Below are 25,163 nucleotides of genomic sequence, written 5' to 3' on the forward strand. Positions count from 1 at the left end.
AATAAAAAGTCAATGAAGATTTGTTAGTTGTTTTAAAATGTATATTTATGCTGATAATGCTATACTGTGTCATTGTATGCCCCCCAAAAAAACTAGAGAATGTCTTCTATGCTACCAATAGGCTAGGACAGTCAAATGCTCAGTACTGATATATGCTGTGACCAGTTTTAATCCTGGCAAGTCAAATTTATCTCTCCAACCTTATGCGGTCAGTTAGTTCTGTACCAATCAATTGGATATCAGCAACATCTATTATCTAAGTAACTTATAGATGGAAAAACTGGGTAGGGACTGTAAATAAAGCAATTCAGTTTTTATATATTTAATGGTGAGGGTTCAGAAGACAAACAATCTCTGGCTGCATCACTTTAATTGTTTCTTGTGGTCGATTATTTAAGACAGCATTCTAGCCAGGGCCATAATGTTGCCTGATGGTCACTCTATGGTACTACTTGGGCATAGGTAAATCTTTGGTTGTGTGGGATCCAGGAGTTAGTTCACAGAGTTAGTGTGACTATATCAGTCACATTTTTCAGCTTCAGAGCAAATGCAATTGCAGTGATATATCTCCCTGTGTGCAGATGTGACCTGCAGCTGAATACATACAGAGGAATGTTGACATTTCATCTTGCATGCTGTTAAGTCAGCTTGCCCTTTAATTGTATTTATTGAAAATAACTTTACATGACAGATTTAAAATGTTGATGAAAAATGTACAATGGAAATTATACCAAGTGCCTCCTTTATTAAAAGCAGCCACAGACATGAATAAATATTTTTAAGTAACAATGGATTTAAAATGGGGATCTTCAGTCGATTTCAGAGTGAAATGACATACACATAACAGCTGAGTCCCAAAATGTTCTTGGTAGTAAGTGCACAGTGGGCTTCTGAAAACCAAGAGGCTGAAAAAATTTTTGATGGTGAAAACAGATGTACTCAAGAAATAATATGTAATGCAAGCACATGAAAATTACATAGGCGCCTAATATGATGTTGGTTGTTTTGACCAACATCGTCGGTTTCATCTCCGACCGGATGATTTTTATCAGCAGCTCGAATTGAAACTGGCTGGTCATTCCAGCTGGCTTGCGATGAGATCAAGGAGCCAGTTGGCCAGTCAGAATCAGCCCGTAATCCAAATTGATGTTGGTTTACGCCATACGGATTACGATGCACGGTTTCCGGCAGGGTTTCCATGCTGGCCTTTACGACATGGAAACTCCGTTGGAAAGCATTTTTGGGTGCCCCTAGCTGGGCCCCCTTTTCTTTGTGGCCTCCGGTTGGTGGCTGAGTAGGCCCCTATGGTGCCCCCTGCTTATCGCTGCACCCCGTGGCAGGCACATCTGCCTGCCATGGGATGCAGGTATTAACACTTCCTCACATTTCCCCAAGAGAGCATGTACTACAGCCGGTTTATGGCCGTAACACCATGAGCGTTCGCATCATAATGAGGCAGTCGGTCCCGTTTCTGAGATGTGTCATCTGCCCAACATCGTAAGAGGCCCTTAATGTTTACAGCAAGCAATTAGAAGAATGGACACCTTTAAGTCTTTGATGTATGTCTGAAGATTATACAACCATTTTAAAAATGTTTAATGTTTAAATTAGGGTGACTCAGAATTCCTGGTTCTTTACTAGCGAACGCTTTAGGAGTCTAAAATACTCAGCAGGCCAAGTTAGCAGACTGGCTATAGAAACAAGTATTTTAAGCTAGATACACTCTGTATTATATCTCAGTGCCATATCTACCCACTCATTATCGGTATAGCTAAAGAGCTTCTCCAGCTATGCTTTTGGCTTTCTCTGGTCCAAGACCTTTCGGCAATATCCTCTTCAGTCTTCAGAAATCAGTTTCCAAAGTAGATTGAAGGCTGCCTGCATCAGCTCAAGATCAAAGCAACCTTGGGGGTCTGTAAAGGCGAATTCCTAATTCCTTCCATGCATTTTCAAGCAAGCCCTTGGAGAGACAGGTTCCTACTTTCATTCAGCTGCCACATCATTGACAAATTACCTCAGAAAACGCAGATATTCTTCCTCTCTGTTCTCCTTTCCAGGTTTTATCTGAAAAGCAGTGCGCTTCACATAGGTTCTTAAAGGGCACAAGTTAGCATTTCATAGGCAAGCACCCTTAAAGAAATTGCTAGATGTACCTAATGTGTCACACTTCTTGTAATTTGGTGGTGTCATTCCTATACTGAAACAGATGCCTTCTGGCTCAAGCAACCTCCAACAGCATTTCCAGAAAATAACTCTTCCAAATAGCTAACTACCATGCACCACAAAGACAATATTCTCTCCAATGTGCAATGCAGTATCATACCATGCCAGCCTAGAGTGGGACAAGCTGTAGATTGTTTACTATGCCAGCAAAGAATGTTTGGCAAAGTATGTGGTGTCCTAACAGGAAGGCTTTCCTGTTCTAGCTGTGGCTATTTTTGTTCACCTATACGCAATCCAATCATTAAGTATTGGCCTCCACAGCAGTTCCCTGCCCTCAGACCTTTTAATCTGCATTGTTGTTCTTGCTGGGGTGGGACTTTATCCCCCAGCATACATCTGGCTGGAGGCAGGACCAGAGTTGGCAACAGTTAAAAGCCGTTTAGCTTCCCGTAGCGTGAGTGCCTCCACAGAATTTTACCCGCATTGTTGTCTTTGCTTGGGTGGGACTTCATCCTCCACATACATCTGGCTGGAGGCGGAACCAGAGTTGCCAACATCGCTTAAAAGGGCTTTAGATTCCTGCAGTGTGGGACACGCCAGCGACATGCATGGGCGAAGACCGGGCCTGTCTTCACCTGTCATCACCCAAAACAGGCTGAGCTGGGCCACTACTCTTTTAGTTGCTCTTTGTTGGCCATATCCCACTATACTACATTCCCTTGGTGCGTATTTTCCTGATGATCACTGGCATTGGTGAGTGAAGTACTATTTCATACTCCAGTTCCCTTTGTACCCAGGAGAAGATCTGGGGGCATTGGCAAAGCCAGTAGGTCTGACACTGGCCATCATTCTTTTGGGTTTGTTAATGCTTGTTTTGGCATTTTCTTAAACCATTATTGCTGTGAAAGCTAAAGGCCTTCATCCATAAAAATATATTTGCTAGAGGGAAAAATATTTTTTGATCTCAAAAAGCACTCTACACTTGGCACATAAGGGCATTAATTGGGGTGTTGAATTCAACGGGTGAAAGGTATGAATGCAGTCACTTACCGTGAAGCTAGTGGCTGAAGTGGGCTGACCCACTGCCCCATGCTTTATACAGTAGTGTTTAACTAAACAACTGCCAATACTGTTATGTTATTATTATACCTGAATTAGTGTCACCATATTGAAAGATAAATTAACATGTGTTCAAGACTTCTAGCCTTTGTCTGTTGGTGAACAAAAAACAGATTTTTTCCTAAGTCCCGTTGTCTCCACCGTTGTCTCAACAGGATTGTCTGAAAAGAAGGTTTTAAGCCTAATCTTGCTGCAAGATTAGGGGAGACAACGGGACTTAGGAACAAATCTTTTTTTTGTCCACCAACAGACAAAGGCGGTTCAATTGTTGTATGGGACAGGTCAAATTATACTTCTGAAGTCATGAGACAACTTGACGACATAAATTGTTATAAGAAAACCAGTAAGGACCCCACACTTGAGTTAAAAAAAACAGCTGTACTCAAGTCTGGAAGAAGGTGAAATCCAAGGTTTTATTGGAAAACAGGAATTTGAATATCTAAAAATCAAAAGCCCAAGGATCCCCCTATTCTATGTACTTCTAAAAGTATATAAGAATGAGACTACACCTCCTGGGATAGTTTCTGGATGCGAGTCGCTCATGAAGCATATTTCTAAATTCGTGAATTTCTTCCTTAAACCCTTTTTACCTAAAGTGAAGTCTTTCTTGAGAGATACAACTGATTTTATTAACAAACTGGCAACAATAAAATTTGAAGAGAACGTCCATTTCCTTGTGACTCTGGATGGGGTGTCATTGTACACCAAGATCCCGCAAGACGAAAGACTACATGTGATTCAGTCTTATCTTGAAACCCGCGAGAGACCGCAAAAGGTGCACATGGACTTTATTTTGAAATTGGCGAGTTTCGCATTAAGAAAAAACTATTTTAATTTTGATGGAGAGTTCTATTACCAACTGGGAGGAGTCGCCATGGGTTGTCCCTTCCCACCAGAACTAGCCATATTGTTTATCACTAAGTACGAAGAAATGTACATCTACCAGATTAATCCATTTGTTGAATTCATCGGCAATTGGAGTTGTTATATCAACAACATTTTCATAGTGTGGACTGGCAACGAAGAGAACTTGATCAAATTCCATGAATGGCTAAACAATCGGACCCAAGAAATACAGTTTAGTCTAAACAACTCAAAGAGCAGAATGCCTTTCCTGGATGTGGAGGTCTACCCATCGGAAGGAGGGCTAATAACAACCCTTTTCAAGAAACAAACAGACCGGAATAAGGCCCTCCACTTCTCTAGTAACCATCCTCGGAATTTAAAAGAGAATTTGCCGTTTGGGCAATATCTTCGAATCAGATTTAACTGCTATTGCAAAGATGAATATCCATTACATGCAATGAGATTGACAGAAAATTTAAGGGAACGGGGTTACCCGAAGAAACTACTCAAAAGGGCCATGAAGCGCGCTTGGTGGACCCCCCGGGAATGCCTCCTGGAAAAAAGAACGAAAAAAGAAATGGACAGAATTGTATGTGTCTCTTCGTTCTGTCCCAACTCAAACATGTTGAAGAAGGTGATAACCCAAAACTGGCACCTGGTGAAAAATGTAAATGAGACACTAAATAGTGTTCCGTTGTTCGCCTTCAAAAAGGTTGTTGTATCGCGAACCAAATAGTGCGTGCCGCACTACCTCAAAATAATCCAGTCTCAGTCAGATCCTTTGTGGGGTTACCCCCCATACAAGGCCACCACAAATGCGGGACCTGCATATGCTGTGCTACTACGAAGGAAGGATGTCTCTTTGAACACAATAACATTTAGTGGAAACATGAGACTTTCACAAATTGCAAATCACGTTATGTGGTTTACGGAATAAAATGCCCCTGCATTATGTTGTATATTGGCAAAACCAATCAAGAAATAAGAACACGAATTACACAACACAAATCAAGAATAAAAAAAAACATCCAAACGGCCCCGTTGGTGAACCACTGGCGTCTTAATAATCACACAGAAAAATATCTAATTTGAACAATCATTTCAAAAGTAGAACATGATTTACTAGGTGGTGACCTTGACGCAAAATTGTCCAAAAGAGAAGCGATGCTAATTGTCAAATATAATACTGCAGTTGAGGGGCTCAATGAATTGTCGGAAATGTATAAATTGAACTGAAGCACCCTTCTTCAAAGGGACAAGTAAGTGCCCACGACTGTTTTCTGTTGACGTCTGTATATTAGGCTGACCTGAGCAACTACCGCTCACTTACATCGTTTGCAGATGAACTTTTATGTTCCACCGATTGCAATATTGAGCACTGAGGTCTTCAACCCTAGAAATAAGATGCCAAAATATAGGATCATCTAGTATAATCTGGAAGAGGACCAAGATTGGACCATCTAACATAAGGAATCGCTCAGGAAAAATTTAAGTACGAACATTAGAGGACCAATAAAGTTTGATTTAATGAATTAAAAGAAAGGGACCTTGGTGTAACCAGTCAACGTAGTTTTGCCCTCTCTTTTGGACCACAAGGCCCTAATAAGGAAGATACATAGAGATGTGTTCACTGGAATTCCTGGACACTTTTGAAATTTGAAGTTATGTCTCAACATCCGAATTCGCGATCATCGTAGGCACTTCAACTCCCAGAGACCATTTTGCCCGCAACATCGAATAGATTACGACGAAACGCACACCTCGCGCTTCCTTGCCATTTGTAGACCGGTTTATGAGAATCATGCACAATTCATCGGTGTTCTTGAGTGGCAAATTGATTACTAGACATATTACAGAGTCGATATCCGTCTCGACAATTACAGCCACATACGGATAAGATACCACAATTCCCATAGATCCCGTTTTTAGGAAGACAAAAGGAACTACATATCCCATGGATCCCTGTACCAGGAAGACAATACAAGTAATGCACGCAGCTTGTCTGCTTCCAGAGGTTGCAGCTATAGAGCACGCCGATATATGCTGCTGGGGCCAACTGAAGCGTTCAGAGGTAACACCCCCCTCCTCTTTCACTTTTAACAGATCGTCACCATCTAGCATTTTATATGACTTGAGAGTGGTTAGTTGTAAAAAAAACTGTCCCTTTCGCCACAGGTTCCCCCGAGTGCTCACTCATTTCAACTGAAACAAATAAAAGGACCAGTGGGGACTGCATTGAATAAACACAAGTTAGTTTAAAGACCCTCTCCTATAATACACATTGCGTTAGAGACTAGCTTATATGCTCATGAATGTTGGTTTGCCCTCTAGGTCCCACAGGTGAAGTCATTGAGTCTGAATAAGATGCATGTCCAGAAGATTGATGTAAGTAGTGTTTGCTTCTCTTCTATATGGGGGAAGAAGCAGATTAGTAAACTTTTCCCTTTGGTGATTACTGCTGTTTTCTTATTTTTGGCACAGTGTCCCACGTCAGGCGATCAAAAGGCTTATATTAAAGAAGGTAAGAGTTTTTTAAGAGACCTCAAGGTGGAGAGTACATAGATTTCTAGACCAAGTGTTAGAAGTTAAAATAGTTTTTCATTTTTCTTGCAGCTATTGGGTCCTGAAGAGAACTCTACAGTGATCAAGAGTTCGAAACTCGTAGACCATTTCTTTATAGCCATAAGAATGCTGAACAAAAAGCTTTAATTAGACATAAAAATATAAAGTGTTGAAATTTGGTTCTATGGCATTGATTAATAAAAATGTAAAAGATTCAACAGAATTGAATTGTAAATAGATGTTGTGCCCTGTGAATGTAATGGATGTGTGATTGAGTGTTTGACAAGGATGAGTGAGAGACTGAATGTGGGAATTCGAAATTTGTATTGTTGAATGTGTTTATTGTGATATTTTTTGTTTGTAATCATGATGTAAAAAATTTTAAGGTTGTGCAAAATTTAACAAATTCTTGTTTTGATAAAAAATAATTAAAAGAAAAGATTGATTCAGACAGAGCTAGAAGTCTTGAACACATGTTGTTTTATCTTTCAATATGGTGACACTAATTCAGGTATAATAAAAACATAACAGTATTGGCAGTTGTTTAGTTAAATATTGGTCAGTGGCTTGGCCTTACTGTTGGGAGCCCAAACCCAGTGGTGATATTTGTTAACCCCTTCGATGCTCATGACGAACTCAGCTCGTCATGAGGTATACCTCTAGGGTGCTCATGACGAGCTGAGCTCGTCATGACCACACCCATTAACATTATGGCCCAGCACAGCAGAGGGATCTCTCAAGCAGCCATGAGGTTAAACAGTATTGGGCACAAAAAAAGTATGAATGACATAGTAACAGCCCAATGATGAAGAGGTCTAGCTGAAAGCCCCTGCAAGTACATTGTACAAATCATATTAGTTAAATCTAAAGATCTGAGGTAATCCCAGATCTAAATATTAAGCTACCTCATTTATTTAGAAGTTAGTTGCCTACGACCTGCTTGAAGAACCACCATAGAGAGTGGCAATGAAGTAGCAAAGAGTAATTAAGCAAAGAAAGAAAAAGACAAAGAAACAAAAGGAACTATAAATGCCTCATTGTGTCTTTCTCAAAAGGAACACCTGGTATCCTTCTGATATAAGCTGGCTGCAAGACATTTAAGACCCAACAAGAGTCTAGAAGAGTACTGCTCACAGAGCAAAGGAATAGCTTGCCACTAGAGTTAAACATTCTGTAGAGAAATATGTTGTGAAGAAATGATAATCGCAGTTCATGAGGAAATCTTCATTAACCGCATGCGTGCGGGTGGAATTCCGCTCGTACGCTGAGATTTTTCAAAGCGCACTTTACGTGACGAGCTGGGCTCGTCATCAGCGTAGCAGGAGGCTACCTCATGACGAGCCCAGCTCGTCATCAGCGTAGAAGGGGTTAAGAGTGGGGTAACTATTTCAGATGCTTACATACACAAACTGAAGCTGATGTTTAGTTCAGAATCATCTGTGTTACTAATGGTTATCTCTCTATCCTTGCACAATTCACCATCATAGTCATCAGCTTTTAATTAAATGTTATGTTAAGTAACACTATTTATAGATCTCACGCACCCCCACTGGTTTCTTGGTGCTGTTTCTAGGAGTGGCCTGAGCCCTGGTGATTTATACGTATGCCTGAGTGAACAGCCATGTCTTGATAAGTCTCCTAAATCTCAAGAAGTCAGTGCAAGATCTAATGTCAAGTGGAAGTTGAATCATGATTTGTCTTCCTCTGTGAGCCTAATATCAGTGCACCTGTATAAACATTCTCTTCATTCAGTTATCCAGTCGCGGGTGAGCTGCCAACACGTTTTGACTGCCCTCTTCCCCCCACCTCATCCCTTGCTCCATGTAGAATTCTAGGATAGGTGATTTCAAATGACTGAGCTTTTACCAGATCTGTTATCAGGAAACCTCTCTTGCTGCCACCAGGAAACGTCATATAATGTGTTGCTCCTCTAACATTAGAGCTGCTTGTTTTTTTCCTGTATCGACTTGGCATGCACAACTGGGCACTTCCAGATAGGAAAATCACTCAAATGTGTCCGTCATAGAAGAAGACAACTCTTGATGCAACAGGAACAATAATTATTTTAAAGACAGACGCTCCCTTCCCACTTAGTGGGACTAGATTCATAAAAAAGAAGTGGTGCATAGTGGAGATCCTGTAACTGACTTTTTCCACCAAAGCAGCTCCTGTCTAGTGTAAACAAATGTAATAAAGGTAACAAAAACATCTACCAGGCAGGAACCTAAACTACAGTGGGCTTTCTGTGACAGGGCTGCCCACAGCATGCAGCTGATGTGATCCTTCAACTACCCATGTCATATTGCAACTAGCCCTCATGGTACAAAGATAGTCCTTGGACTTTTGTTTTGTAAGGTCTCTAGCATATGGTCTCACGTACCGGTACTATGAGAGAGCACATATTCATCAGTAATTTATCATTACAGCTGTAATGTGGCCATTTTGGTGACTGGCACCTTTGAAAAAGATATGAGTGCATGCATATACTGTTGTACTGGCACATTACTGGCCAATTGCTTCATTTTCTTGTGAACATATGGGGCTGTATGATACATAAGGCTTTTAGCTTTTACTGATTTTACAGATAAATACAGACAGAAAACAATCTATTTGTAAAAGCGGAAAAATACAGAAAATTGTGCTTTTTGTGAGTGACTCTCCTTGTTGTCCTTCATGAATTCCAGATCAACTGGTAAGCAGATAGACACTGATGACCAAATATCCACGTCCAACTTTCTGGTCACAGCTCAATCTCTACCTGCTAATGAATATCCCACTTTGAATACCCATTTGTCAGTATTCACTTTGAATTCCTCTTTTAACTCCAATGGTGTTCTCAATGAGATAGAGTGCTACTTCCATCTCAGTCTATTTCCTATTATCGAGCTGTTCCCCCTTCAACTCACCCGAGGCCATTGTTTATTTCCTGATATAAAAAGTCAATATCCCAGTTCCAATTTCTGAACTCGCGTATATAGTCATTGAATGAAACCGGGAATGCTGATGAAATCATCAACCCTGCTTGGAACAGCTTTATGGATTCATTCCACATAATCCAAATTCAGGAATCTTGAGCTGTTTCCCTGCTTCATAGACCTGGGTATATTCCCTTCTGCAACAATGCAATAGAAGTCTTAAATACCAACTTACCCTTAACACCACGCCTTTGTAGCTGGTTCAAACTTTTAATTATCTTGGGGTAAGGATCATCACTAATGCTCTTTCACAGTCACTCCAGATTCTCAAAATTAGTTTAATTATCCCTCATACCTTAGCAGGTGTCTTAAAAATGCACAACGCCTTCCAATTGCTGGCAATTTCCCCAGCATTGAAGGTTTACAGTGCCAAAACTCAAACAGCTGCATTTTATGGTGCTAAGTTATGGGGAAACACAAATCTTAACTTGTTAAAATCGAAGTATCTTAAATTGTGCAAGTCTTTGCTTATACTGCCCCAGTCTGCCTCTTCTGTACCTATAATCATAGATACTGCTCAGAAAGGTATTGGCTTTAAGACAGCTCCTTTATTGGATCACACAGTGGTCCAACTGTGATCTGAGCCTGTATTAAAGGGATCTCCTAGAAATCAGTGGTTTAGATTCAGGTGACAAAATCAAGTGTCTTACCCATTTGATGGAATGGTTAAAAAACTAGGCCTATGTTCCTTCTATACCTCCACCTGAGTGCATTCATTCTAACTCCAAGGCTATTCTAAAAAACAACAACTATTGGGAATTCTTAGTGGCCCAGGGGAATATGTACACTAAGCGAGGTTCCCTATCGCCCCAAATATAGTCCCATAAACTATTCCCCAGGTTTGAAATTTACGTCGCCGAGATCACTACACCCCTTGTGAAAAACCCATGTATTAAATGTATTTTTGGCATTTTACCCCTAAGGTCATTCCCTAGTAAATGGTCTGAAAGCTCTTTCCTTATGACTGAGTGCAAATTGTGCAACTACATATCCGACAACATCGACCACTTTTTGTTTCCTTCCCTTATGACACTGGAACCAGGCACAAATGGATTTGTCCTTTGTGCATTAGCCTGGGCCTTGACAGATTATTGCTTGCCCGCAGGATCTTTACTTACGATTTTTCAAGGATTATAGCAGTTAACATCAGTAGATATGTATTTGTGGCCTGGTCTATACTCTCCAGACTTTCCCCACCTGATATTTCGAATTCTTGTTAAATCCTTACATTTCTAACCTCTGTTAATGCTTTTGATTATTCCAAGCATGTAGTAATAGAAACACAGCTGATCCATGTGCCCTATCTTTATGCACTTTACCAGATTGTTAACATCTGATGTGCACTTTTTGTCTTATGATGGTATGTCACTAAGCACTTTATCTGAATGTTCATTATCCTTGCTACGAATGCATTTTTTATGTGCAACCTGTGATATCTGTATACTGTGAACATTGGCTGATTTTAATTGTTGCTAAGTATGTGATTGTATGTGTGTTTTGTTTCAATTTTGTACTTCTATGGCCTTTTGGCCAAAATACAATTTTTACTACAACTACTGATAGGATTGTGAAGACTTGTGAAAAAAGCTGGTAAGTTTTAAATTATATTTTCTTGCTTATAGTGTTTTTAGGAGACAGGATAAAAGTAAGAATTCATTTTTAGGTTGAGCCTGCAACCATTCATGTGCTGCATGTGCTCTCACTTGGGGAGACGTATTGTTTATAATAAAGGGCTTTGAGCCCACACATTGCATACTACTTGCTGATTTTAGTGACACTCTTCTTTGCTGCTAACCTAATTGGCCAGTGCAGGCCAAGTCTCAGTTCTGCTCCTTTCTGTGCACAGGGAACAAGCACAGATTGATTCAACTTAATTAGTACACGTCCACCACTCACGCTGTGAAAAAAGTACTATTTCTTCCCTCCCACCCATTCCTTCCCGAGTTGCTGCCCCCTCCCACATTTCTCATGTCACTTCACCATCTCCCATTGTAGCTGCTCCAACCCTCCTCCCCCTGCCTACCTCATTTTGCTTCAATCCCCCCTGCTTTCTTTGTATCATGTTGATTTTTGCATTTTCTGTATAAATACCTTTTACAGCCTGTGGGTCTAAAACACTGAATTCATCCTATAAAACATTTCTTGCAGAGCATTTTTTACTCCCTGCAACTCTTTCACTTTTTTGGCCTCTTTCGAGATCATCCAGATAAAAGTGATAGTGTAAAAAAGTATTTGTGTCTGTTCATCATAGCTGAGAAAATTGCGGTAATTGACACATTTTTCATCATTTTGCTGCTGGCAACAGACAGTGCAAAAACTAGAACAGGGGTCAACAATGCATACAAAACAGAAGAAAAAATGTTTCACATATGATTCCCAGATATCGGTGCTGATCAGCGTAAAACATACAGAGGGATGTGTCAAATCCAGTGATATTGTTTGGGTTCCATTTTTTTTTGTTATTCTGCACTGTTGTCACTGTAGTTTCATTGTACTTGTTAAAAGTCCTTCACCCCTGCTTAGCTTTGTAGAGATAAAGGACAGGCCTGGAGAGCTTACACTGTGAAAGAGTACTTCAGTTCCAGTGCTCCTAATTTGGTGACTTTTTAGGTCGAGCATTGGAGACCTATTGTGATTTTTCTTGTGGCTTAAAACCATCCCCCTGCTCTTGATTTGTTTGTTTGAGTGCCCTTCAAAAATCCCTGCTTGCTAGAGCCCAGTCCTGCCTCTTTGTCCCTTCTTCTTTCTTCTGTTCCTCCCAAGCAGCAGGGACTAAGTACTGGCTCATTACACAATGGTTCTTCAATTGTGCATGAAGGTGGGGAGAGGGAAGGGAAAGGAGATTGTTTAGTATAACCAGGATGATTAACGGGTAAAGAGCATTAAAATATTGGTTTACTTCGATAATGGAGATAATAAATATGAAAGGATTTATTGTGGGGGTATATGAGAGGGTTCCACTGTCATACGATATTGCAAAATGGGGATTAAACCGCAGTGAATGTTTAAACAAAAATATGATGCTGGTTCAGTAGGTAATGATTATTGTTTATATTGTGGTTTTTTAGAGTGACCCCTGACGAAGGGCGTTTGCAGACCGAAATGCATTGAGTATTTTTAATAAATATACTGCCTTGGACGAATTCTGCATCAGTCTTGTTCTTACACGAGGTCCGGATGGACACAGCGCGAACAGTAGAAACTTTGAAAATGGCATTGAATTTTGAGCGTGGATTCGAGTAATAAGTTGGAATCAAAAAGTTGTTTAAAAATGATGATTACAATGTAGAAAAATGAAGAAAATATGGTCTAAAAACGGTGAAATATATGATCGCCATTGCGGCATCAATAGCAGCGCGGTTGGTTGGGGCGAGAGGACGCCCCCATCTCTTACATTTTGAATACCAGAGTGCCATGTGGGCAGGGAACTTCACCAATCTGCACGCAGTCTTTGAAAAAGAAGAAAAGGTTTGGTTACAAGCAGAATACTAGGTGTGCATCTCATACTTACTAATTTTGATACCCAGTTTAGCTTAAAAGATATATTTAAATGTAATTAGTCCAAATGCAACTCATTTGCTTAGTAGTTATTGTGAAACCAATGTTATGAGTGCCAAAATGGAGCATGTTGCAAACGGTCAATGGATAAATAAATATCTTGGTTTCAGGCATTTCAGCTTTTTGAATTGTTTACTGTCCACGCACCTGGAATAGAATAGCTTTCACAGAGAAGGGAGTGCATTAAGAAGTGTCTGCACATGAGTGCAGGTCATGAGTTAGGGTGCCTCAAGCAACTACTAAAGTTACCAAACTCATCTACTGGGACCTTACTTCTCTTTAGTTGTGCGTGTGAATCTTTAGAAATGTAAACTCCACCCTACACAATGCCATTTTACGTAACTCCATTCCATTGCACTGTAATCTACACGACTTTACTCTGTGCCACTCTACTCTACACCACTTCACACCACTATACTCCACTCAGGACCAGCTTTAGCTCTGGTTGCGCCAAGTGTGACAATCATTTTTGGCACCTCCTCCCCCATGACCTTCTCCTCAAATTTCCTCACTACCACCCTGCAAAAGTGCCCCTCTCTGTGCTACTTTATGTTACTTTTATTTTTGAAAAATGGTCCTTCTCAAGATAGTATTAGGTGTAAGAATGCCACTAGACAAAACTTTGATCTCTCTCTCTAGCAGGAACATTAATCACAGGAGTTATCTTGACATTTTAATCGCTGCCTGAAAGCGTGACGCACAGGGAACTCTGCAGTATTTGCTTTAAATCATGTTATTGCTAAACAAAGTGCCCCCGCCCCAAGGTCAGTCCCGCCCTTACAGATCGGTGGCCAGTGTGGTCGCACTGCCCTAAAGACGGCCCTGACTCTGCTCCACTCTACACCACTCTATGCCACTCCATTCTACTTATGCCACCCCACTCTATGCCCTCTACTGTACACCACTTTATTTTACACCACTCTACTCCATGCCACTCTACCCATCTTCAGGGCATTCTATTTTTTACTAATCCACTCAATTACACTCAATTCTACACCGCTCAGCTCCAGTCTGTGCTGCTCTACCACTCCACTCTACACCACTCCACATCACCCCACTCCACAAAATGCCACTCTACAGGACTCTACTTCACTCAACTGTATGCCACTCTAGTGTACGCCTCTCCCCTCTAAGCTATTGTACACCACCCCACTCTATGCCACTCTACTCTACCCCACTGACCTCAATGCTACTGTCCTCTTACCCATCCCACTACATTTTAGCCGTGCTGAACAGCAGCTACACTGCTGTACAACATGGCTAAAATACATCGTCAAATCCAATAGCTTTCACAAATAGGTGACACCGATTGGCTTTGCCAATGTTTGTTGCATTATTGTATCCAATGTAGGTAATGAGCAATCATTTACCAGAAAGTCTGTTCTTACATTCCAAGTATCCTGGTTCAACCTGAATAGTACTACAACAACTACTTTCGTTAGCACACATGTATGCCATTAAAAGAAGGTTAAATGGATGTGAGTGATGTTAGAGGCATGGTGGCCATTTTCCATGACCTGAGGATTCAGAGAACTGCCACCTTAGAGCTTATTTACCAAATAATGATTAGATTATAAAAAATCACCGTACCACTTTACTGACTAGTCAATATGAAGCCATGTTACTAAATTATGTGAGATGGTGTTCTAAAAGAGAAAGCTGACAGTCTCTTAGCATTCTCTTCAAAAATGAATATGTAAAGAAATAGAATTAACTTAGAGCAACTGAATTGACATCATTGTAACACTGCATTTCCCAGCACCATATTTCACACCATCCTTAATTTAAATAACTACCCACAGTTGGACCTGACATCCTTGGCATGGTTTTCCCCCAACTGTTTGCCTTCAATACTCCTGTTTTTGCTGACTTTGTTTTTGGTAGCCATCGGACTTTGCACGCTTTACCACTGCTAACCAGTGTTAAAGTGCTTGTGCTCTCTCCCTAAAACATTAGCCTACACCCAATTGGCACATTTCATTTACTTGTAAGTCACTAGAGAGTGGTACTACATGTACCCAGTACCTGTATAGCAAATGTTGCTAGTGGGACTTCAGAGTTCTTTGTACCACCCACTTAAGTAACCATTTTAAACATATCTAAGGCCTGCCACTGCAGACTGTGTGCAGTTGTAAACTGCCATTTTGACTTGGCAAAAGGTTGACTTCCTTTTTAATACATATACATCTCACCCAGGGCACGTTCAGTTATCTGAACATAGGTGTAGGCTGCAATATATTACGCCATCACCAAAGGGTTCCTTCACTGCCCAGGCACATATTCTTGAAAGTGACCCTTGGCTTAAGGAGGGTCTTTGCAGGACTTTGGAATTCTATGTATACCAGGCAAAAATAGTTAGTCTAACATCACTTCACAAAAAAACATTCATTCAAATATGTAGGTCGCAGCTGTGATTCATTTTATCCACACCATAAATGAAAATGTTAACAATACGCCAGGAAAACGAAACTGCGAAACATTCTTCAAACTAGATCAGCATACCATTTTTTGAAAGGTGAAACTGAGACTGACTTTCATTTGTAGTGCTACCTGTGAAATGTTATTTACTTAACTAGCCAAGCACGAAAATCTTTCCTTCTCTTTTCTGTCTTCACACAACACGTTTCTTCAGGGCTTTAAGTGGGATAAAAAAAACTGGGGGGTCTCTCAAAGGGGCGTGGCCGATGTAATTAAGGGTGTGGCTTTAAACACTTACGCTAAAAATCTCTTTTTAGCATAGTGTGCCGCCCGACTTGTATTTTGCTGATTCTGTCATTGCATCCAGATATGTGATACAACAAGTAACATCATACCAACAACAAGTATTGGCTTTGTCAATGGTTTTAAGTTGCATAAGATAAATAAGCTGCAACTATGGCTTGTATATAATATTGGAAAAGCTTCTACTTAAAGCCCTGGTGACACCACCACAATGTTGCTGCTCTTGCGTTTCAGAAATAGTAGGGAAATCCAGAAAGAAAATGACTCCCTTGCCCCACAACGCTCACCTGGTACAACGTCATACCGTAACGTGAGAGGTGAGCAGTGTGAGCAGCGCACATCGATGTGCCTGCTGTCTCGAAACGGGTCTCTATCGGGCTATTTTGCGCCCTGGCACTTTTTTTTAGGACTGCAGTGACAGCAAACTGCTGTCATTGCAGTCCGGAAAAAAAGGACTGCCTGTGTCAGGGCTCAAAACAGAGCACGAAAGAGACCCGTTTCGAGGTCCCCTTTAAAAAACTGCCGGTGCTCAGACCCTTTGTGACCCGCACCTCTTAAAGCCCTGTGTTTCTTTCAGAGGGCCGCTACAAGTTGCAAAGTAAAATAACCTGTTATATACTTTCTAGCCTTCTAATACATTGAGGTGGTACCATTTTTGGTTTCGCCTCAGGCAGCGCATGCACTGGAAGTTGCAAGACATTTTGTTACGTTAAAGTGGGCTTAGATAGAGCCTGCCCATTATTTACCATTACTTTGCTTTATTGTCGCTCGTATTTTCTTACTTTGAATTTATTATCTTAATTAGGCTTTCCTTCTTCTTGTATTTGTCCCTCTCTTGGATAATTACTGTGTCCTTCCACTACTTGATTTTTCATGTGCTAATTATTTTTGTTTTAAGCACTCTACAAGAGTGTGTGTGTTTTCCAGATGCCTCCCTCGAATACTACCCCAGCCCCTCCCTACCAACCTCAGTTGTCGTGTGCTTCCCCCAGCACCTCCCTCCCAACCTCTGTTTTCAGTGTGCTTCTGTTTGCTTGCCCCAATCCCTCATGCCCAACCTTATTGTCCGTTTGTTTGCCCCCAGTGCCGCCAACCCAATCTGCATTGTCCATGTCCTTCCCCCAGCCCGGTGAATGACAAACATATTAATTCAAAAATATTGTGCAACAGAATATCAAAGGAATATATAAGATTGTTTTTAAGAATATAATTGTATTTAATATTGTTTACTTTAATCTAGTAATAAATACGTATTTGTATTTAATGAAATATGTACAAGTTAGCATATTAATTTTAGGTGTTAGTATAGTTAGTATAACTGTTATACGTTTTTTAAATACAGTTTGCAATTTTAAATGCTTTTGCTGATATTGCTCAGCATTCTTAAAAAGATCACAAAAGAACATATATTTTGTTATGTATTACATAGCAAGGTGACATGATTAATATCCACAGCAGGTTGGAATTGGTGAGAACTTGGCAGCTTGGTAAGAAGGAGAAGGTGAACAGCCTTTACAACGAAACATTTACAACGCACTACCATTACGACGCAACCATTACAACGCAAACCATTACAACGCATTGCGCTGGGGACGCTCTAGGATAGGGAATAGATTTAATTTACTATCCAATACCTTCCCTAGTGTCCTCGGGGACTGGAGTTGGAATAGTAAATTAAACTATTCACTATCCAGCACCCCAAAGCGCTATGCGTTGTAATGGTATGCGTCATAAAAACTGCGTTGTAACGGCATGCTTGGTAAAAGCACGCATTGTAACGTCATACATCCGAAGGAGAACCCATAAAGGGTGAGTCACCATAACCCTGCATGGAAGCTAAATTCAGGTGCTATGCACTATATAAGCATATTGATTGACTGGCATCTTTTAATCAAATTCGATCCCTTGCGCACAGGTCTGCAACCTCTAAAGTTGGCACAATGGCTATACAATTGGTAAAGAAACCATAAGAGTTAACCAAGCATTGGTGTTCCTATTCAAATTTTGAAGTAAAATAACAACCCATGCATCTTCATGGACTGTAATGTTGCTTGCCTAAACATTGGCATGCAAATTCTTATTTTGAAAGAACATTACTCACTGTTGCAAAATACTGTGCAGCTCGTTGTACACTAAGTCGACGTACCTGATCTCAAGAGCTAAATCCTGAGCAGCGAGATGACAAAAAATAGGTCCAGTGTCAATGTGACAACACAGGAACCTACAAATAAATGACATTAGGTTACCAGAGTAAGTTCTTCTACAATTTCTTTCTTATTGTTACCCTTTTGTTCATTTATTCAGGACAGTATGTTCCAGTCATTGACTAAGCTCCTCATACTGTACACTTCTTATATTTTAGCCCAGTTTTTATATCAATAAAATGTCATTGGACAGTTCTTTCTACTAAATTATTGTGATCACCACTGGAATTTTACAACAAGAGAAGACCAAATTATTAGGAAGGATTGTTCATTTACGGATCAATAAAAGGCAAGTTGTGTGGCGTAATGCAGCATATTCTGTGACAGTTGTATTTAGCTATTTTATGATTTTAACATACATCCATATTTATCGGGCAAAAGTTTCACTTCAGTAATACCAGTATGATGCTTGCACATGACATCAGCAACTGAAAAGAGATCAGTGAAACACTGAAAAATCTCTTCCACTGTTAAACACAAAGTGTAGATATGTTTAGTAATGTTTGATCACTCTGAACTAGAAGCAATTTGTTGTTCAATTATATAAAAATAGCTTTAATCCTTAATTATACTTAAAACAATGCAGCAACGGAATTACATAATTTCAGTGTCCCTGGTTATAGTGATTGTAAATAAAACAGTTGTACTTTGGTGAGAGCAAATTATAATTATTGAATTGTTGCTTTACAGGAACATGGACATGGACACCAAAAATGTGACAGTGTCAAACGTAATATAACTATGCATCTAACATTATTTTATGTCCACTACCTTGATGGATGGAAGGCATTTGTGTAACACTTTACACCATATTGTCACCAAACTGCTTTAACCTAAGACAACCCTCCTTTAGATGCTTTGTAAAAGACAACCATGATGGGTCCGCACTCCAGACTTTAGCTACATTGGGGGAAATGTCTTATTCCTCCTGTGCCAAATGTTTAAGTTGGCGGGGTGGGTGCAAGTACAATGAAGTCAAGTGACAGATGAGTCCACTCAAGCTTATACACCGTAACCTTTCAACTGAAGTTAGTGAGTCAGAGGCCCTGGGTGAACTTAAAAGCTATTCACAGCATATTAAGTATAATATGTTTGCATATGTGAACTGTAGCCAACAAGAGTCATCCTGGATAAAAACATATGATCTCACTTCTGTACACTATAAGTCAGTTTAAAGAACGATTGTGTGCAGTTTGTAGATGAGTTTTGAACAGGCACAGCATCCTCAGATAGGCACACTGATAACAATTTACTGCCTTAATATTCCGTTCTAACAGGTTTCCAGAGTCTTTGAGTGCACCTACATTTCAAGAATTCTCCCTTTGATGGTTAATGAGAGACAATCTAACGCGAGGATTGGGATTCTTTTGTGGACAGAGGATAACCTCTTTTTGTTTTTCTATCATTTAGTTGGGAGACGGCTGTTGCGATCCATTCTTAAATTTTTTTAGTGTCTGTCAGAAGATCAATAAATTCTGGATAGAACAAGATTTTCAGAGAAAGCAGAGTGTTGTCAAAGTAATACAGCTGGTCTTTGAGCCGTGAAAGTAGTGGTGCCAGAATAACATCATCGTTCGGATAGAGGGCTCTCCAAGTACCCTGCAGGATAGTCTAAAAATCCTTAAAGGGGGAAGAAAGCTTTTTTTGCCACAAAATAGCCAGAGCACTAACTGGAGCTGCATACAATATTTTTGCTGCAAAATAATGGGTTCTCCATTTCCATGCACCAATGAAGGTTAATGACCACCCATAGACCCATTTAAACAAAATATATATTTCTTTATTGGGTTTTTCTTTTCCAAATACAAATAAAGCATTTTAACTTAAAGATGCTCGACAGCCATCAAACCACAGTTACAATAATTAGACACCATGTACTACTAAGGAACGAATGGTACAGATATGATTAAAGCGTACATCTGTGTTTTTAGTCATGCGTCTGCATCTTATAGTGTGCGTGTACCCTGTTGTCTCTATACACTGTAAATGTATCTAAACCTCGCATATAACTTACATAAAGAAAGCAATTTTTTAATGACCAAAACTGTTAAAAGGGAAGGGAAAAAGGGGGAAACACCATCTAGAACCACATTTAGCTATATTTTTATTATTCTGGCACCCGAATAATAACTGTTGCCAGTGCATTGTCAGTGTTTTGCTTAATACCTGTATTTCATGCTACTTAGCGCCCTATGCTACTGAAGGGGGGGGGGAGAGTGGAGGGGGAAAGGGACGCCTCTACTGTGCCATGCTCCCCACCGCGTTGATGGAAGGCGGTGATTCAGATCCCACAGTATGTGTCTGCACAAGGAGTTTGAGCAAGACATCCCTTGCCTGCGCTATTGGGTACTTGCGGAGCCCTGCAGTTTCTTCCTTACGTAATGTATTATTTTCAGCTTGTGCCCAACTTGTAAAGGACTGCTGCCAACTGTGTTGCACTGGGGGATCTCTGTGTTTCCACCTTTTTGTGATGAGGCGTTTTGCTGTTATTAGGCCTAGATCTCTAAATCTGGAGAGCGCTTTATTTTTCTTTGTCCGGGGGTGTAACCCTAGTATACAGGTCTCCCAACACAACTGTATGGGTGGCCCAGTGCACTATATCAATGTTTCTACGACTGCGCGCCAGTACAGCTGCAGGGAGGGGCAGGACCATAACATGTGCAAAAGATCAACGCCTATTTCATTACATCTGGGGCAGGCGGAGGCTGTGAGATGGAAATAATCATTTAACTTATCTGGAGAAAGATACGCTCTATGTATTATGTACGTCTGAATAAGCTTGAATCTGGAGTTGCCCAGTATATAAGTAGAACCAGCGATTACAGTATCCCATTCCTTGTTCGACCAGGGGAGTCCCCAGTCTAGTTCCCATGCAGTCTCAATAGTGGTTTTTGTGTTTGTATAAGTAGCGCCTCTACCAACCAGTGTGCCACGTGCGTGCCTTCACCCATTGCATGTATGTATTGAATAAGTAAGTGCATTGGTGGCTCGGACGTTATGTCACCCCATGCGGCAGACAAAGACGGTACATTAGCAGTGTGAAGAAGAAACTATCCTGCAGGGATGTTATTTTCCTGGACCAGCGTGTCGAATGGTAAAAGGGTGCCCTCCACATATAAATCCCCAACTGCATCAAGGCCTGCCTCATGCCAGGTCTGTAGCTCAGTGTCCGACACTCCGCCCGTGCCTCTAGGGGTGCCTATTAGTGGCAATTGTGGGGCATAGGGCAATGCGGCCCTAGTTAGATACAGGCTGTTTCTAAAGCATAGGTGGGCCAATGCAATATATATCTGGGTTGGGCGTGTGTTGCGGGCGAGCGGGAGAAAGAAGAGGTACAGTTGAGATTGTGTCCACGGTGGTGTCACGCCTGCAGTATCCTCCAGTCCCTTCCCACTCATCTATTCCGTCATCCATTGCAGTTGGGAGGCTAGATAGTAAAGTTCCATATTTGGAACTTCTAGTCCACCGCTACGTGTGGGTGCATATAATTTGCTTAGGGCGATTCTTGGTTTGCTTGTGTTCCAGATTAGATCCCTGAGGACACCCTCCAGGGAACGAAGGAGACCAACAGGTACATACACCGGAAGGTTGGAGAAGTAATGTAGGAGCCGTGGCAGTATAATCATTTTTGTTAAAGTGACCCGGCTCATCACGTTTAAGGGCACCGTCTTCCAGAACCGTATCTGTGCCCTGATTGCAGTTATGTCTCTTTTGAGATTACCCTCCAATATGTCAGCGGGGGATCTGTAGATATAAATACCAAGGTATCTGAACAGTGATCGGTGCCAAGGCAGTGTGGCTATATTTATCAAGAAATTTGTTTCAGCTGTGGAATCAGCAAATGAGAATACACCTGATTTTGCCCAGTTTACTTTGAGTCCGGATATTTTCTCAAACTTCTGAAAAATGGTTGTTATTATTAGGGGGACGGGATCTCTGATATATAACAGCAAGTTGTCGGCGTATAGGGAGACCACATGTAGATCACCTCCCATCGGTATACCCCAATTATCTCCGCTATTCCGTAGCATCATGGCAATGGCTCCATCGCAAGAGAAAAAAGTAATGGGGACAATGGGCACCCTTGTTGTGTCTCCCAGCAGATACGTAAAGCTTCAGAGATCAACTTCCCTGTCTTGACCCTTACCATAGGGTGCTGGTAAAGGAGTCCTACCATTTGAATATAGCTATCTCCTAAGTCATATTTACGCAGCTCTGCAGCTAGGTAGGGCCATTCTAAGGAGTCAAAAGCCTTCTCCAGATCGAGGATCAGACATCCGGAATGAGGTCAAGTTCCAGTGGCATATGTTTGTATACAAAACAGCCTCTGTATGTTAAGGGATGTGCTTCTCGTGGGGACAAATCCATTTTGATCAGGATGTATTAATGAGCGTGTTAAGGGGGACAGACGCTTGGCCAGGGTGGATGTGAATATTTTATAGTCCGTGTTTAGTAATGCTAGGGGGCGATATGAGCCGAGTAATTCTGGGTCTCTGATTGGTTTGGGTAAGGAGATAAGTGTTGCTTCATTCTGCGGGGGCGTGAGCGTGGAGTCCTCAACAGAAGCTGCATATAGTTTTAGCAATTGTGGAATAAGGAAATCTGAATGCGCCTTATAAAACTCCACCGGCAGGCCGTCGGGCCCGGGGATTTGCCGTATGAGAGGGAAAATATGCTTACTTTGAGTTCCTCTTGTGAGAGGGAGACATTCAATTCCTCTTGTTGAGTAGGGGTGAGATGTGGTAGGGCCAGCTCTGCTAAAATGACCTGTATCTCAGTAGATGTAGCCTGTATGCAGGACTTGTATAACTTATCAGAGTGGGATGCAAATTCATCATGAATAGCCGACTGCGTGTATACCATTGCGCCCTGCAGTGTACGTATGGAGGTGACCGGTGAGGTCTCCATTTCCTGCCTGATCAACCATGTGAGGAATTTACCCGTCTTATCACACTGGTGATGGGTCTTAGCAGAGTGCGCTGCATAATTTAAACAGCGCAGTCTGTCTAGAAACTTAGAGTGCTCCTCACTTTCCCTGGATAGGGCACCGTCAGCCACCTCATTATCTGCACGTTCAAGTACTGTTAATCTTTGTTCTGTACGGACAGATCTTTTTCTAATTCTTTTCGCATGCCCGCCTGTGAGTGGAGACAGTGTCCTCTCAGCACTACTTTGAAGGCGTCCCATTCCAGGTGGGGCGTGGAGGCTGAATCTGTGTTCCCATCAAAATATTGAGTGATGGCAGTGGCCAGGGAGCCACGAAAGGGGGCATCAAGTAGAGTATCGGTTTGAAGTCTCCAGACTGGGACCGGCGGTCTGACATGTTACCATTCAAGGTCTATTGTGTGAGGAGTGTGGTCTGAATGTGTCTGCCCCAGATAGTATGTAGATGTTATGTGTGGTAAAAGGGTGCTAGTAACCATAAAGCAGTCTAAACGAACGTGTAACCCATGTGCCCTCGAGTAGTATGAGTGCACATTATCTGTGGGGTAGTAATGTCTCCATGCATCTGTCAGACACCAGTCACCAGTGAGACGACCAGTCTCGCAGTGTTCTCATGGCGGTGGTAATTTTTGTGCCAGACAGGGGGGGTGGGGAAGGAGCGATCCAGTTCTATGTCTAAGATGCTGTTATAGTCGCCTCCTAATATCATAGGGATGTCATGCCAGGGCGCTAGCACCTATGAAAAGATATCTAAAATGATCCCTGCTCTATGTTGGGCGCATACAGAGAGGCTATTACCAGCGGTCTTCCATTTAAAAGGCCTTTAACAGTGACATACCTGCTTTCTGCGTCTATTCGCGTAGCTTGCATCTTAAAGGCAACTCCCCGTCTGATCTATATTAGGACCCCCCGAGCACACGCGGAGTGAACTGTGGCATATAATTGTCCCTTCCCGCGGCGATGTAAGTGTGGCAATTCGGATTGGATTAAATGCATTTCTTGAAAGAGCGCTATTTGTATATGGTTCAGAAAAGGGGGTGGTGATGGACAGAGCATCTGAGTTAAACAGAACACTCATACCCAGTCAAAAGATCAGGGCTTGATCCATCACCGTTTTTTAGCTCACTGCACCATCCCAGTTCAGAACCTGGCTACATGCAAATTAGTCTGTCCCTGACCCAGTGCATCATGGGAACAGGGCAGACCAAACTACCAAGCCAATTCTTTACTGGAAAGGAAACAAGCTTCCGGGGACCGGTTTCTGGCATTGCAGCCGCCTTCGGCCCGGCTTGCTTGAATCCTAATGGTGCAGTGAGCAAGGGACTCACATCTGAGCATACCCAAAACGATTCAGAAAAGGGGGTGGTGATGGACAGAGCATCTGAGTTAAACAGAACACTCATACCCAGTCAAAAGATCAGGGCTTGATCCATCACCGTTTTTTAGCTCACTGCACCATCCCAGTTCAGAACCTGGCTACATACAAATTAGTCTGTCCCTGGCCCAGTGCATCATGGGAACAGGACAGACCAAACTACCAAGCCAATTCTTTACTGGAAATGAAACAAGCTTCCGGGGACCGGTTTCTGGCATTGCAGCCGTCTTCGGCCCGGCTTGTTTGAATCCTAATGGTGCAGTGAGCAAGGGACTCACATCTGAGCATACCCTGCCACTCCTATAGTGGCCAAAACGATTCAGAAAAGGGGGTGGTGATGGACAGAGCATCTGAGTTAAACAGAACACTCATACCCAGTCAAAAGATCAGGGCTTGATCCATCACCGTTTTTTAGCTCACTGCACCATCCCAGTTCAGAACCTGGCTACATGCAAATTAGTCTGTCCCTGGCCCAGTGCATCATGGGAACAGGGCTGACCAAACTACCAAGCCAATTCTTTACTGGAAAGGAAACGAGCTTCCGGGGACCGGTTTCTGGCATTGCAGCCGTCTTCGGCCCGGCTTGCTTGAATCCTAATGGTGCAGTGAGCAAGGGACTCACATCTGAGCACACCCTGCCACTCCTATAGTGGCCAAAACGATTCAGAAAAGGGGGTGGTGATGGACAGAGCATCT

The 25,163-nt window shown here is 41.7% G+C and overlaps 1 protein-coding gene across 6 annotated transcripts in view; it reads right to left on the reverse strand.

Annotated features, from left to right (window-relative positions):
* The window catches only part of LOC144769206 (F-box/LRR-repeat protein 3-like), a 139,249-nt gene that overhangs the window by 36,932 nt on the left and 77,154 nt on the right, over nt 1-25,163 (reverse strand). For 4 of the 6 annotated variants that reach the window (XM_078653229.1, XM_078653228.1, XM_078653227.1 and 1 more), the window contains one exon: nt 18,091-18,165. The exons of the other annotated variants lie outside the window; for them this stretch is intronic. In XM_078653229.1, coding sequence (XP_078509355.1) covers nt 18,091-18,165 — 75 coding nt within the window. The remainder of the gene's footprint in view (nt 1-18,090; nt 18,166-25,163) is intronic. 6 annotated transcript variants of the gene reach the window in all.

This window comes from Lissotriton helveticus, chromosome 7 (genome assembly GCF_964261635.1).
Source record: "Lissotriton helveticus chromosome 7, aLisHel1.1, whole genome shotgun sequence".
In the NCBI taxonomy this organism is placed as follows: Eukaryota; Metazoa; Chordata; class Amphibia; order Caudata; family Salamandridae; genus Lissotriton; species Lissotriton helveticus.